This window comes from Scyliorhinus torazame, chromosome 9 (assembly GCF_047496885.1).
Source record: "Scyliorhinus torazame isolate Kashiwa2021f chromosome 9, sScyTor2.1, whole genome shotgun sequence".
NCBI lineage: Eukaryota > Metazoa > Chordata > Chondrichthyes > Carcharhiniformes > Scyliorhinidae > Scyliorhinus > Scyliorhinus torazame.
The window spans coordinates 106,659,566-106,675,357 of NC_092715.1; the positions used below are offsets into that span (position 1 = coordinate 106,659,566).

At 42.7% G+C, this 15,792-nt stretch overlaps 1 protein-coding gene across 3 annotated transcripts in view; it reads right to left on the minus strand.

The window, feature by feature from the left end:
- Positions 1-1,181: 1,181 nt before the first annotated feature.
- The window catches only part of LOC140429416 (CMP-N-acetylneuraminate-poly-alpha-2,8-sialyltransferase-like), a 100,942-nt gene continuing 86,331 nt past the window's right edge, over positions 1,182-15,792 (minus strand). For 2 of the 3 annotated variants that reach the window (XM_072516366.1, XM_072516367.1), the window contains exon 5: positions 1,182-5,103. In XM_072516366.1, coding sequence (XP_072372467.1) covers positions 4,827-5,103 — 277 coding nt within the window. In that variant the 3' untranslated portion in view covers positions 1,182-4,826. The remainder of the gene's footprint in view (positions 5,104-15,792) is intronic. The other variant, XR_011949084.1, reaches the window with a different exon arrangement.

Consider the following 15,792-nt stretch of genomic DNA (forward strand, 5'->3'; position numbering starts at 1 on the left):
GGCTGCAGAAGGACTTGTAAAGGCTAGGAGAGTGGGCAACAAAGTGGCAGATGGAATACAATGTGGAAAAGTGAAATGAAATGAAAGTCACTTAATGTCACAAGTAGGCTTCAAATGAAGTTACTGTGAAAAGCCGCTAGTCGCCACATTCCGGCGCCTGAGGTTATGCACTTTGATAGGAAGAATAGAGGCATATTTTCTAAATGGGAAAAAGCTTTCGAAATCAGAAGCACAAACGGTCTTAGGAGTCTCTTAAGGTTAACATGTAGGGTCAGTTGCAGTTAGGAAGGTAAATGCAATGTTAGCATTTATGTCGAGAGGGCTAGAATACAAGAGCAGGAATGTGCTGTTGAGGCTGTACAGGGCTCTGCTCAGACCCGATTTGGAATATTGTGAGCAGTTTTGGGCCCTGTATCTAAGGAAAGATGTGCTGGCCTTGGAAAGGGTCCAGAGGAGGTTCACAAGAATGATCCCTGGAATGAAGGACTTATATGAGGAGCAGTTGAGGTCTCTGGCTCTGTACTCAATGGAGTTTAGAAATATCAGGGGGACCTCACTGAAACTTACAGAATGCTGAGAGGCCTAGAGAGAGCGAACGTGGAGAGGATGTTTCCACTAGCAGGAGAAACTAGAACCCAAGGGCACAGCCTCAGACTGAAGGGACAATACTTTAAAACAATGAGGAATTTCTTCAGCCAGAGGGTGTTGAATCAGTGGAACTCTTTGCCGCAGAAGGTTGTGGAGTCCAAGTCACTGAGTGTCTTTAAGACAGAAATAGATAGGTTCTTGATTTAATCAAGGGATCAGGAGTTATGGAGAGAAAGCAGGAGAATGGGGATGAGAAACATGATTGAATGGCAGAGCAGACTCGATGGGCTGAATGGCCTAATTCTGCTCCTATGTCTTATAGTCTGTGGTCTAAGATACTGGATAGTATCTTGAAAATGGAATTGTTTTTCAGCAAGGAGCAAATAGATGTTGCCCTCATTTTTGTCATGGTTGTAAATTCGGTGACTGTAGATTGGTTGCTTATTAAGAAAGTCTCATCGAGCACAATATACTTGTGGTGAATCCATAACTACTCATTTTCCATCCACACCAGTGAAAATCATTCCTGACCACTCTGGAAGGGAGAGAGGGAGAGAGGAAATTTGAAAGACAAATGCTGAACATTTGAGATGTTTGATAGTAAACCCTCATAAACCTTTATTTACTTTATTACAGAGTTGCAAACAAATGTAATAAAACTTCCAGCAATCATGAATGAAACATCGGTAAAAAAGGACATGAACCTGCAAAGATGAAGAATTTCTCACAGTTAGGTCACTCGCATTGCAGAAGGCAGTACACAACTGTGGAACAAGCCATGTTTGTCCTTTTAGCTGGACTAAGTACTTTCCTCAACATTTTCAAGTATGGTCATTACCAATGTATCGGTAACGAACTACAAGAATCTATGAGAATGCTTCTTACTCTATGATATTAAATTTATCCCACATTTGGTCACTTTGACAGTATAGGTCACAACCAACCTTTTTCATTGACTCATTTCTGATTTCTTCCAGAAACTTCCATGTCCAGCTGCTGAAGGTGGAAGCAAGAAGTTCCTGACACAAAACAGCCTGGAGATCTCGGAATATAGATTTCTGCAGGCAGAACATTTTTTTTTTTACAGCAGCTTGTTTGAGGGTCCGGGTTATTGGAAGTGGTTAGCTGCACATGCTGTACAGAAGACTCATATGACTGATGGCCTTCATGCCAGCTTGGCAGTACCTCCTATGTTCCATTGGTGTAATGCTACGAGGGATTAGCTGGAGATCTGCTATGTGCTGTTGTCCTGAGGAATTGCAATACTCTGCAGTTCTGACTGCTAGTTGGCTTGCTCCTCATCCTCTTCCCATCATCTTCCTCTTCTACCTCCTGTGTCCATTGCTGTTGTGGATCTGCAGGAAAGGAGGACAGAAGCTAAGAATATGTGAGCACCACCCTCTTGGGATTTAGACAGAGAATGTTGTGGAAGCTGGTGCTTCAGTGTGATGGCATGGTGACTGCTGAGTGGAACATTTGCTAATTTTCTGCCATTTTGATGCTAAAAGAGGTCAATGGCTAACATTGGGCCGTGAAGCAAGATGGTGAAGATGCCAACAGACTTGTCTGTGTGAAACTAATTGCTTCTCATCAGAACAACCTTTCTGGGAACGGGTTGAACAACTAGGATGAATGAGGCCTATGTGTGCTCCGGGATGTTTATATGAATTAAATATAAACTAAGAACTGAAACCTTATAATACATAGCACCACCGAGATTTTGTTAGTGATAGCCCCAGGGATCAACCATCATACAATCAGACCTGATTTTGAAGGCTCACAACGCACACCTCCTGAGAAAACTGGCCAAGTGCTCTCCATTGGGGGAGTATATTTTTCAAGTCGTGAGTCTTGAAACTTTTGTAACTGTTTAAATAAGCACATAGCTATAATAAACTTGTATTAATTCAACTGGCAGTGAGTATTCAATTTTGTCTGCATTCGTCAATTGGTGCTCCACATTGGGCACCAACATGACAGTGCAAGGTGCTCAGTGACCTGGTGTCAGTTAGATGCAGCCATGCTGAACATTTTGCAAGGCAAGAACTGCATGTCTTCTCCTTGAAGGTCATGATGTACCACAATTAAGAGAAGTACATTCTCTCCTCTCCCCTCTCTGTCCCAGTGCCCTATGATAGAGAGTGAGTGCCGAAAAAAGGCTAGCAATTGAACATCGTGCGGCATGCAGTATGGAAAAGGTGAAGTAAGAAATTTGGGAATATGAGGCTGTTAAAGTTGAGGGAGCGGTTTGAAAGTTTGACATGCAATTCCAGTGAGAGGAGCTGGATAGCCATAGTACAAGCTGAAGCCCCTTAACAAGACAGCAGTGTGAAGGATTCATTGGGCAAGTGCTGTATTAAGAGGGTGAGAGGAAAAGGGGGCGGTTTGAGACAGTTTTTTTTCCTGACTAGTTAAGGTTGTGGAATTTGTGTGGCACTGCTCCGTGGTCTGGGGATGAAAGAGTTGATAAACAGTGTCAATGCCACTTCTCATCAGTTAGTGGCATTCATACTTTGGGGCCTGTTCACCTTGCTGAATGGCTCAAGAGGCCTGAATGGCATAAAACTGTACATTCCTTGTCTCTGGTTTGATTCTCCATCCTGCTGCCTTCTCTGTACAGATGGTTTTAAAATAGTCAATATTCTGTTCAAGGAAAAAAAATTGCTAAGACAGACAGTGAAATTATTTGAAAGTGAAAAGAGCCAAGCATCATTCCTCACTTGTCTGTTCATCGTCCAGTCTGTTCAAATTTGTTTTTAAAAGCTGTGCAGAAGTTTCCAGGCAGTTCAGTTGCTTACAACTCTTTTGTATTTTCACATCAACCAGTGGGAATGTAAACGACTCAGCTAATGTATGTATAACTGTCTCTAGAAGTTTCCAGTGTACATATTTTCAAAGGAGCAACAGCAGTGTAGCTCAGTGGCATTCCAAGAGACCAGATACTGTGGTTCTATTCCAACATTTGCAGAAGACAATCTACAGAAATAAAATTAAATGTTGTAGGGCTCCAAGTCTGGGAAGGTCCTGAGTCACTCCTGCCATTTCCCAGGTCTGCAGGCAGGGCTTTGTGGCAACCGCAGTTCTGTTTGGTATTGTGCAGTCAGGAAACCAACTTCAACATTAGGAACTGGAATGAATCAGGCACAATTAACCTGGGATCCTCCTGGGTAGATTTTAAAGAATTGCATGAACAAATAATTTAAAAGGAAGCAGAACATTTACAATGTTACCTCAGAATATACATTACATAATATTTACAGAAAGGAGAAATGGTGCTGATGCAGGCTGCGTGGTGAATGGGAAATTGCAAGGTAAGAAGTATGATTTTTCCACTCAGCTTGGATTCAGAACATTTAGTAGAGGAACGTGTTAGTGAGTGAACTTTTCAAATGTACCAATTTTATTTAAAAAAATTAGAGTAGAATTCCCCGTGTTTTAAGGACCTGGTAATCTGTGCTTTTATTTAAATAAGACTTGTGCTTTTTACTCTGTCCAATCTTCCTTTTTCTCCAGATTCCTCCTGCTGAAACCACAAATGTAGTAATTGCACAAAACACTTTACCCTATAATTTCCAAAATGTCAGTCCTTACAAGCAACTTCTAACATGGTCAGTATATAAAGATCTTTGGTACCAGCAGAAAGGGCACCTTTAACTTTTTACAGTTCACATTCAGCACACCACATAAGACAACTTCTTTACATTCATTGAGCTATAAAACTACCAACAACACCGAGCTGGGGTGCTATCAGACCTTCAGTCCTCTCATGGCCTTTTAATTTTTATAACTGATAACCCTTGGCTGATTCACATATGCAGACAATAACAGTGTATCTATGACTCAGTCGTGTTACACTCAGAAAGCACTTTGGCATTGATTGCTTGCTGAGATAGCTTCTCAAGACAAATACTGACCTCGAGTTAACACCAAGTCTGATTAGTCCTCAGGACTTCGGCGGCTACAATAAATGCAGATCCCTACTGATGGTGACAGTGCTCACAGACCTGAACCATTCTGTCAATCAATATTTAATCATTTTTAACACATCACTGTTTGATCTTTGCTCCTAACAGTGAGATTATATTATTTCATCACAACAATCTGAGGCTGTAAAAGTAACTGGGCAATGGGTACTTTACAGCACTGTTGCAATTATCACCGAGGAGTTACCTTTTCACATAAAATCTACAGTGTGCAAATATCGCACCAACTCTGCTTTTCAGCTTTGGAGTCTAGGGTTACACACATTTCCCTGTTGTTAGTTTCAGAGCTCCTTTGTCGTGTAAAGATTTTAATGTTTTGAACTCCAGTGGCATTCGGTGTGGTCCAGCATTAGAAAAATATCTGTACTTTAAGTTGTCATAGTAGTGATATTTAACTGGTGTCCCCTTTGAATCTTTTGGGAAAGGCCAGTATCCGTAAAGGTGGATCTCATCACAGAATCGAGTTGAAAGTGTATACATCAGTAAGCCTGTGCTTGGTCGCTTGATGTAAATCTTGTTTGTCAGCCAGTATCTGGAAGAAAAACATGCAGTGGTATTGATAAGTTCAGAGTAACCTCCTTTGTATTACAATTTCAAAACGGCAAGTAGATTCCAAACAAAAACATAATAGCATACAACAGTGACATGCTGAACTCCACCTACCCATCTATGGTAACCACTAAGTTATAATGACGCAATCAAATACCTCCAGATATTGACTGCATTTACATGGCACATCCTGGGATTGACCTTGGTTTCTGGGAGGCTAAACCAGCATATTGCCTGGGAGGCTGCCTTTTCCAGCTGCAATATTGAGGCTACCGCAATGAACCCTACAACCAAACTTCAGACACTGAATGGGTGTTACATCATAGTTCACTAGTTTGGGTCACAGCAGTACCAGCTGGTTGGGACATCAGTTCTATGTGCTGGTATAAACCCTTGGAAGGGGGGAAGAGTTGGCGAGCGTGCCCAGCCCAGGCCAGCAGCAGACCTTTTTGTGGGGACCAAAAGGGCAACCCTGCTCCAGCTGGCCCATGGAAGCGATTTAAATCTCCCATTACCAGGATCTCTTTGGCTGCATTGCTAGCTGATACTGTACAGAGTGACTGTCCTCAGCGTCAAGCTTCAACATTCAGTCTGCTAAATCCACCAACACTTCCTAAAATGAGTTGCCATGACGTGGCGATGCCGGCGTTGGACTGGGGTGAGCACAGTAAGAAATTTATATATATAGATTAAATCTGTAAAGATTTAATCACCTGCTGATGCTCGTATTCCAAGCATTGTCTGGCAACTTTGATTCTGTCTACATATGTTTCTGGAACATACCTCTTCATTCACCTGAGGAAGGAGCAGCGCTCCGTAAGCTAGTGACATCGAAACAAACCTGTTGGACTTTAACCTGGTGTTGTAAGACTTCTTAAAATGAGTTGCACACAGATCATGTGGTAAGGTTTACTTATTCTCTGTGCTCAATATTCTCTGGGAAAGCTATGGAAATCTACAGGGTTAACTTCTTCACAAGGTGATCAAATTGAATATGAAGACTGTACAGAAAGATGAACAATATTTAGCAGGTAAGATAAAAGACAGTCAGATTTGATTTTTGGGATGGTTTTGCCTACAGTAACATGCAGTTTTGTTAACTTTTAATTAAGTGCAGTAGTGAGACCCCTGCAGAGATCAGTTAGCTAAACAGTTGATGATTCATATGATTTCAAGGGTGTCAGTGTTTTCTATTTTATTTAACTGTAGTCATGGCCTTAGAGATGATTAATTTTCTTAACCTGAGATAGATGAGGCTCAATGTAAATATCTGGTTCCACCATTTTATTTTATTGAGATTCACAGGGTGTTTACACTCACCAACAATGGTGTTTCAGACTTGATAATGATTCTTCATCACAAACTGCATCCACCAATTATATCACAGTCTTGATCTCTATAGATTGCTTTATTTACAATATATTTACATAGATTAATGTGCATTATAAGATCTATTTAATTTGAACCAAACAAATCCATTATTTACTAATTAGAAAGAAAGTAATTAAACCATTAAATCTCGGCATTTAGATACATGATCATAATACAGGATGAGAGTTACTGAAGAGAATTAAGGACAATTACGATTAAACTGTCAGACTTCAGAAAATTAAATGTTAATACTGCGACAAGAAATCACAAAGGATTAATTGGAAAAATACATTGGATGATAATGTAATTGAAGAGAAATTGCTTTTAGAATGAAATGCGGAAAGATGCAATTAAAATACACACCACTGAGAAACAAAAGAATAAATAGGATTTTGTGAAAATCTGTAATAGACACAGGGCCTTGCTAGCATCAAGCATGGGTCAAGGGAGTTGGGTTCATACTGTTCTAACTCTACATTTGACCTGTGCTAGCAGTGGACTCTTGCAAACAGCCCCTAATATTTATACTTAAACCACAGCAGTTGAACAAAAAGTAACCGAGATGCCAACATGCACTCGCGTCATAGAACTGGGCCCACGAATTTTTCAAATTTTGAAACAAAGTTGAAAAGGTAAGGAATAATTAAATCAGTGTAAAGAATAAGCAGTATTTCTGCTGCTAACCTGCTGTTAGTGACAGGGACAGGATACTCGGCCTGCAAAATGATCCAAAGTCATTTTTGTGCCATTAAAAGGCAGAGGAAAAAGTGATATGTGGCTCCTCTCGTCCTCAAAAAGATCCAATAGAAAGAAACAGCGGGATGGTAAATTAGTAAAAGAGTTGTCTTCAGTTACCAGTATCTGCTGTCGTGCACCATTCTGGCTGCCTGCAGATATCAATAGGAAGCTGCCCAACAAGTAACAAAAGAAGGACACTTAACTGGCAGGAACAGATTACCTCCTTGGCATTCTCTTCTGTGAATGCAGCACTAATTATTCAAATCTCTCATTATAATCGTAACCTCTCACCCAATCATTCAAATGAATATAATTTGCACCTATTCCTTTGCCTCAATACCCCTTCTGTTAGGGTACTTTAAACTACAAATAATACCCTACTGGTGCCCAACAAGCTTGTCAATGAAAAGGAAAACTGGGCATGGTGCCAACCGATCTACAATCACCAGCTTTCCATCCATGCCACAAATCAACATGATCCCAAATCTTTTGTACAGATATATCATCAGTTCCTTACCTTTGTGCTCAATGTCCTTCTTTAAAAAGGCAGAATTTGATTTGCTTTTTGTTTTCATCTGCAATCGCCCTTCAATTTCAGTCATCCTTAAATTTCTCTCCTCTTCCAGCCGACTGAGAATTTGACTATTTTGAGCATATTTCACTCTCTGTTATTCTCACTCAAGTGTACTTCATGAGCGAGAGCTTCCAAGATGTGGCAATCACAGTCGGATTTGCCCTCTGCTCCCTCTTCACTACCTTAGTCGGGGACTGCACCTTTGTTGTCTGACCTTCCAACTTTGGCCAGATGAGAAAAGTGTAGCACAACGGGTTCCCAAGGCCTTCAGTCAAGGACAGCAGAGTTGGATGAATGGAAACCACGCTCCCTTTCTTACTGTATTAGCTGCTATAAAGTAGGTAGGTATAAAGGTCCCAGCAACTTTCAGAAGTCAAAGTAAGTGTTTAGGATGGTGGGGAATATCAGGTGGCCAGTGGAGGGGTGTGTCAGGTGGTAAGAGGGGAGGGGGAGGATGGGTCTTGGGGATCAGGTGCTTCAGATGGACAGTGGAGGGATCAGGATAGGTTGGGGGTGGGGTGGTCAGTGGGGCGTAAGATTTGTTGGGAGGTAGGGTGGTCAGTGGAGGGTTGAGAGAGGAGTCGTTGGTGTCAGCAGGGTAGTTGGTAGGTGTGGGGGGTAGTCAGTTTGTCATGAAGGTATTCGGAATAGGTGGTAGTCTCGGAGGAGGGTTTCCATGAGAGTTGGGAGGTCAGTTGGGAGGTCTTGGACGGGAGTGTCAGTATTTCAGGTACTGAAGAGTTAGAAGTGATTTCATTTCTTCTAATGTTTCCCTGGTGACTTCTTGGGGAGAGGGGGATCCCCCAGTGCATCCTCTGGAGTACGTCCTGGGAATGACCCTCTCGAGATCAGAGGTAATGGGCCCATATTTGCTTTACCCTCTTATAGCTTTGAGATTTGTAAGCTGTTCATTTAGAGAGCATAGAGGTTGATGCAGCTCAGGAATGGGTTAGATATTGATCTCAACCATGAACAAAGGGGGCTGGATTTTAGAAGGACTCAAGACTTGGCAATGGAGGAGGACTGGCACACAATAGCTGGCTGCTGGCTGGTGCACCAGGTTGCTGTCATGTTCCCACCTCATCACCATGTTTAAATACTTTGGAGGGATAGGTGTTGGGCCGCCAATTAAGGTTGCAGTGCATTTACCTCCACTTGGCTGTCAGGCCTCCACTGGAGATTAAGCTCCAGCTGATGAATAGAGATGGCAGACTAGGCACGGCCAATTCTACATTTACTGTTTTAAACACACCATCCCCACCCTCCCCATCCCCACCTTCCACTCATGGCCTTAACTATGAGATGGCTGCAGCTGTGGCCACAATATCCCCTTCTTAGAAACAGCCTGACAGATGTGCCCTCTTTTTACTTTCAATTTTTTATGAAGACTTCAGCGAGCACCTCCATCCTGAGGTATATGGGAACTGCCAGCTCTGATGGTGCGCCTGCCAACCTTTCAATGCTGGAGGGCCTCCAACGGGTCCTCCAACCTCAGTAGTCTGCCTACCATCCTTAATTGGACAGTAAGCATCCAGACTGACCACTAATTGACCTGCATGTTACAAATGGCACCAGGCATCACATGATGTGGGTACAGAACCCTGATATGCATCCAATGCCGGGGTCCCAACTCCAGAACAAACATGCAACCTATGGTGCCAGGCATTTCTTGCATTTAGGGAGCCCACAGACTTTCAGTGGGGTCTAGCACTGGAACTTGAGACCACAAAGGGTCTGAACCAGGCAGTGTAAATAAGAGCAATGCAAAATGTTGCTGACTGATTACACTTAAACAATAGAGTCATAGAGTTTTACACCAAAAAAGTAGTAAGTAGTTTTACACCTACTTACTCTTAACAGTTTACAAATCTCTAATTCAATTTTCCAGCACTTGGCCCATAGCCTTGTATGTTATGGAGTTTCAAGGGCACATCTAAATGCTTCTTAAATGTTGTGAGCGTTCCCGCCTCTACCACCCTTTCAGACAGAGAGTTCCAGATTCCCACCACCCTCTAGGTGAAAAAGATATTTCTCAACTCCCCTCTAAATCTCCTGCCCCTTACCTTAAATCTTTGCCTGGTTATTGACCCCTCCACTAAGGGGAAAAGTTCCTTCCTATCTATGCCCTCATCGTTTGATACACCTCGATCATGTCCGCCATCAGCCTTCTCTGCTTGAAGCCAAACAACCCCAGCCCAGCTAGTCTCTCTCTTCATAACGATAACGTTCCAGCCCAGGCAACATCCTGGTGAATCTCCCTTGCACCCTTTCTAGAGCAATCACATTTTTCCAATCGAGTGGACCAGAACTGCACACAGGGCTGCAGCTGTGGCATAACCAGCATTCAATACATTTCAAAAATAACCTGACGACAATTATATTCTATGCCTCAGTCAATAAAGGCAAGTGTCCCAAATGCCTTCTTAACAACCTTATTTACCTGTCCTGCTGTCTTTGGACACGCAAATAATGGGCAATGCTGTTAGCTACATCTACAGTGAAATCCAACCCACTATGTTTTCTTATGGGGTAGAGAGGAAATTGCCAATGGAGTCCTATAAGCTTTTATTTCCAATGGATAGGTAGAAATTGTGCATGTAAGTATACAATCAAAGAACCAAGAAAACGAAATCTTCATCAAGGTCTCCACTAATTGAGTTTTGATTTCAGCTCTGTGGAATCAGTTGTATTCTTTCCATCACATCTGAATAATTTCCAGACTTCTTCATGAATACTGGGGAAGATTTTCTTACAGACTTCGGGACCCCAAAGTCATCAAGTGAGACAGATCAGGGAACGATTTGCCCAGAGGCAGCCTCCTGTTTGGCTGCTGCTGAGCTTTCCATTTAATTAAGGATGGCGGGTGAGCTCATGATGCAGCTGGCCCAATCTGAGGCCTGTCAGCTCGGACGCACTACTAGGAGAGTTGAGCATTGCTGAGGCAGTGTGAGAATGCAAGGGTATTTTCATATGGAGGCGCCCTTTTGACGGTTGATAATTAGTCTATGTTTTCGGAGGGCCAAGCAGGCTGGCTCCTCCACTCATTCGGGAATCCCCTCCGGTCACAGCGATTGGCCATAGAACGCAGCCGTTGTTGCCAGCGCTTCCAGCTTTGGAGGTCGAAGCTGCCGACTGTGATGATCCCATACCCAGACTGCTGCAGTAGTGCCAACGTCAATTAGGTTGGCAGGCTGATGGTGCCAGATGATCAACATGACGGTCTGACTCCAGGAAAATGCCGTCTTTCTGGCCCCCACCACTTCAGGATCGGGAAATGTTACCCTCTGCTTCTGAGGAAAGTGGTGTTATTTGCAATGCTCACTTTTGTGGTTAAGCTGAGTTAGCAACAAATGAAACAATATTGAAGACAATTTAAAATGAATTCTTGGAGGAAAAAATAAAAGCCAATATTGGATGGATCAAAACAGCTCTTTACTGTCTGCCGAGCAGCCTGTTAGTAAGACTCCTGGAGTCTCACTGGTTCAACAACTACCAGTTCAATGATTCCATGAGCACTTTGCTGCTGTTGTATTTTAATGGCCTTAATAGAGCATGAAGGGAAATGTATCTCCTTCTAACTCTGCCACGCTTCTTTCATTAATGACAGTGAAACGGTACAATCAATGTTTAGTCTGCCCAGCTTGCTGTTGATCAAATCTCCAATTAACACTAAATGAATTTGAGCTACCACACATAATCATTTTTGTATCTGTCCACATCATCCCTCTGACAATCCTGAGTTTATATTGATTCATAATTACAGAAAGATGAAATTATTAGTCTACAGTAACTGCTGCCACTGTATGCCACTGCTGCGAGCATTAATCTGAAGGACTTAACATTTTAAAAGTGATCTGTTGTTTGTAAACATTATTTCAGTGGCTCTTAAGAACTCTGAAATTATCTCACTTTGATCTCCTACATTCTTCATGCGAATGAAAACTTTTTCTGATGGATGAAAAGGAGGCTTGGCTGGGTTTCATTGCAAGTGCATTGATCAGTGATGAGGCCATTATTCCTTGCTTCGAGTGAGGAAGGAAAATTGTTTCCTGAAGACCCTGTGTGGATGTAGCCTCCTGTTGAGAGCACTTCCCTCCCAACTCCCTTTGGGCAGCTTGTCCTCCGCTGAACAACCATTCATCAATGGTTGTATACTAGTGTCAGGAGTCTGAGTTAGGAGAAAAGATAAAGAAACCGGGGGCTTTGATGGGTGATTTCCTAAACAATATGCAGGATTTCTAAAGAGTATAGAAAAAGTTAACTTAGAATACTGCATTTCTTCAAATTAAAATATAGGAGGAGGATAAGGAGGCATTTTAGTGACAGTTTAAGACTAACATCAGGAAATTCCTGCAGATGTAAAGAGTGATTTTAGCTACAAGTTTAGGTCGGAGACGTTTGTTCTCCTTGGAGCAAATGAGATTGAAGGGAAATTTGGGCCGAAATTCTCTGACGTTTGGAAGTCCCTGAATATTCTGGCAGTGCACCCCTGCCTGCAGATTCCCTGGTGGCGTTGGGTTGCTTCAATGGGAAATCCCATTGCGTCCAAGCTGACAGGCCTCAGATTGGGCCAGCTGCATCATGAGAAATAGCGGCTGGGGGACTGGAGAGTTCAGTCCCTGATAGAGGTCTACAAGATAAGTTTGGATATAGTAGTCAAGGAAAAACAGTTCCTATTAGCGTATGGAACAAGGACTAGGGGACACAAGCTCAAAATTTGGGACAAGAATCGAAGGGATTGTGAGGAAGAATATTGCGAGTGGTAATGGAACTCTCTTCCCATAAGGGTGGTAGAAGCAGAGATAATCAATAATTTCAAAAGGAAATTGGATGTGCATATGTAGGAATTAAACTTTACGGCGCAAAGGGGACCAGGCAGGTGAGTGGGACTGACTGGATCACTCATCAAAACTGACATAGGCATGGTGAATGGCCTCCTTCTGTGCCATAAATGATTCTATGATCAATGTTGTATAAATTTTCAGAAAGAGCCATGAAAGTAAAATTGTGGGAGTTATTTAAGGAACAATTCAATGCAGTATGGAAGGGTGATAAGAACTCCCTGATTAATAAATTAATATGGACTAAACAGTCTTCTTCCTCAGCAAGTATCTAAGATCCTGCAAGCATATGCTTCCAGAGGCTAGCTTGCAACATGGTCTTGTTTCCTACCAGTGTCATACAGGGATGAACACTGCGTTTGCCTTTTCATTCCAACCATGTGTCAGTCCACTCAAGGCAACAATGCGATTTTCAGAAATTTGCCTCCATTGGCTTTCCCAGTCACTGAAGACGCTCAGCAAGAGGAATGGTAACATTTCTAAAGTGACTTTAAGGCAATATTAAATGCAAACCCTTTCCTTGCAGAGTTATTCTGACATTGCCACTGATGTTCTGATTCTCCCCATGCTATAAACATCAAAACATTGAAGAACAGGAAGACGATATTGCAAATCTCTTCCACTTGAACAACTTATGCTACAATGAGCCTGGTTCACTAAATAAAAGCACGAAGCAGTTGATAAATACTTGATATCAAGGTTTGCAGTTACACATTTTATATTAACATGCGTGTTCACCTTTTCCGTGTTAAAAGTATGCATCAACTTATTCATTTTTTTAAAATAAATTTAGAGTACCCAATTCATTTTGTTTCCAATTAAGGGGCAATTTAGCGTGGCCAATCCACCTAGACTGCACATCTTTGGGTTGTGGGGGCGAAACCCACGCAAACACGGGGAGAATGTGCAAACTCCACACGGACAGTGACCCATAGCTGGGATCGACCCTGGGACCTCGGCGCCGTGAGGCAGCAGGGCTAATCCACTGCGCCACCATGCTGCCCTCCACTTATTCATTTTAAATCCTGACTGAATTTGGCCGACTCAATTCATTGACCCAGGCGATATCCTTGTTAATTTTGGTTTTGGTCACTGGCTATTTAATGGAGAAACAAGTTGTATTTGCGGAACATTATGAGAATGAAACCGATATAGAAGATTGCATCAGTGAAGGAGTCCCAGAAACATAACAATAAAATACTTATTCTGTGTTATGAAGCAATTCTTTTTTCAGTTAAGAAATATTTAAAACCTCTGATCAAGGGACTCAAAATACAAAACTGATTAGAATTAATTGTTTGTGTGCTGAACACTTAACATTTGTCATCTGTACAGCTGAAACCTATGTGGCATTATTTATACTGACTTTATTGGTTAGTGAAGGTTTTATTTTCCTCAAATCCTGTATTTTCTACAGTAATAGCTGAGCTATCAGACTTGAAATGATGTGCTTGCCACAGGATCTCATAAGATAGCAGAACTCTTGAAATTATGCCTCAGGTTGGAAGATTTATAATGTTTTACCTTTTAAGATAGAGTAGCCTTTGAGAGGGAATTGCAAACAAAAAATCAGTATGAACTATCTGTCCTGTCAGCATCCTACCATCTATAAAAGATGATGGACAAGCAGCAAGCATTCCATTTTAGATAGGGTGTCTTCATATGCTGCACCATTGCTGACGGCTGAAGAGGCAAACCCTTGAGCAGCAAGTTCTGCCAAAAGTGCCACACATGAAATTCCTATAAGTGTTGTTGTGGGTTGTTGTTTTTGATGCTGGCATCTGCTGCCAAGTCTGCAGCCACTGGCCATCGTGATGGTGCATGTCAGCCTACTGGAGGTGTTGCCATTTTGCTCTGTCATCAGTCAGTGAATCCCAGGAATGATAATTGATATGATGTAGGGCCTTCATGGCATGCTTGCTAGAGTCCTTGAAGTCCATGGCATTGGGTGTAGTGCTGATCAGTCAGCTCTGGCTACCTCACCGTATAGAAGGTCCAGAGTACACTATCATCTTCCATGCTGCAGCTGTGACTGAGCCAACAAAGCTGCCTCGATTTGATAAGTGCTAACAAATGTGAGGGCTCTGCCTTTGAGAGAATTGCCCCATTCATGGAGAAGAAGATGTCAAACAGAGTGGGGGCGAGGGCACATCCCTGTTTCACTCCATTCTTCACTCTGAAACTGTTGGCAGTGGAGCCATCAAGCTGGACAGTGCAATGTATATTGTCATGGAAAGAGGGATGAGACTGAGGAGTTTTGCTGGACGGCCAATTTTCCCCCAAAACATTGTTGTAATAACCCTCACAAGACCCAAAGAGATGAACCAATTGATCTCCTCGTGGATCTCATGGAATACGAATTCCCTCACTAATGGGCGGAGGCCTATTCTCGGGTCTCCTAAAGATTTTATACTGGCGATGAGGAAAACAGCTGCGATTCTGGACATCCAGACCACATTTAAATTCCTCAGCACGAGGGCGAGGTCAGAGAGAATTTAAAAATACTGCTTTTTGGCAGGCTTGAGGCCTTTGATGTAGGCATGGAAGATTGGGCGTAGTATACTGAATGGATGTGGTATTTCCTCCAGTCGAATGCTATTGTAGGAGACAACCGGCAAAAGGTAATACTCCTGAATGCCTGCGGAGTCCCAACCTCAAGTGTGGTCAAAAGTCTTACCTACCCGGCAGCCCCAGATTCAAAGACCTTGAATGAGCTGGCAGCGCTTGTTCGAGACCATTAAATCCCAAAATATCGGTGATCGTGCAGAGGTAGCAGTTCAATATGGCCGGGGGCATCGGTCACAGAATTCCTGGCACGCCTTTGCAAACTGTCCAAGCATGCGGCCATCCCTCCCAGCAGAGATGTTGCGAGACCACCTAGTGTGAGGCATTAACAACATGGCGCCCAAACGTAAATTGTTGGCAGATCCTTCCTTGGACCTAAAAAGGGCCATAGAACTATATCTCTTGTGTGAAAATACAGAAATGGGAGTCCAGGAACTCCAGGGCTCCATGTGGATGGTTATACATAGCATTGGCTGCCCCACATTCCGGCTTATGGGACTCAATCATCACTTGAGCAATGTTGTGGTCGGACCCATTGGCCAAGAGCTACCGTAGCCCAATGACAGTCGCTACGGTGCTGCAC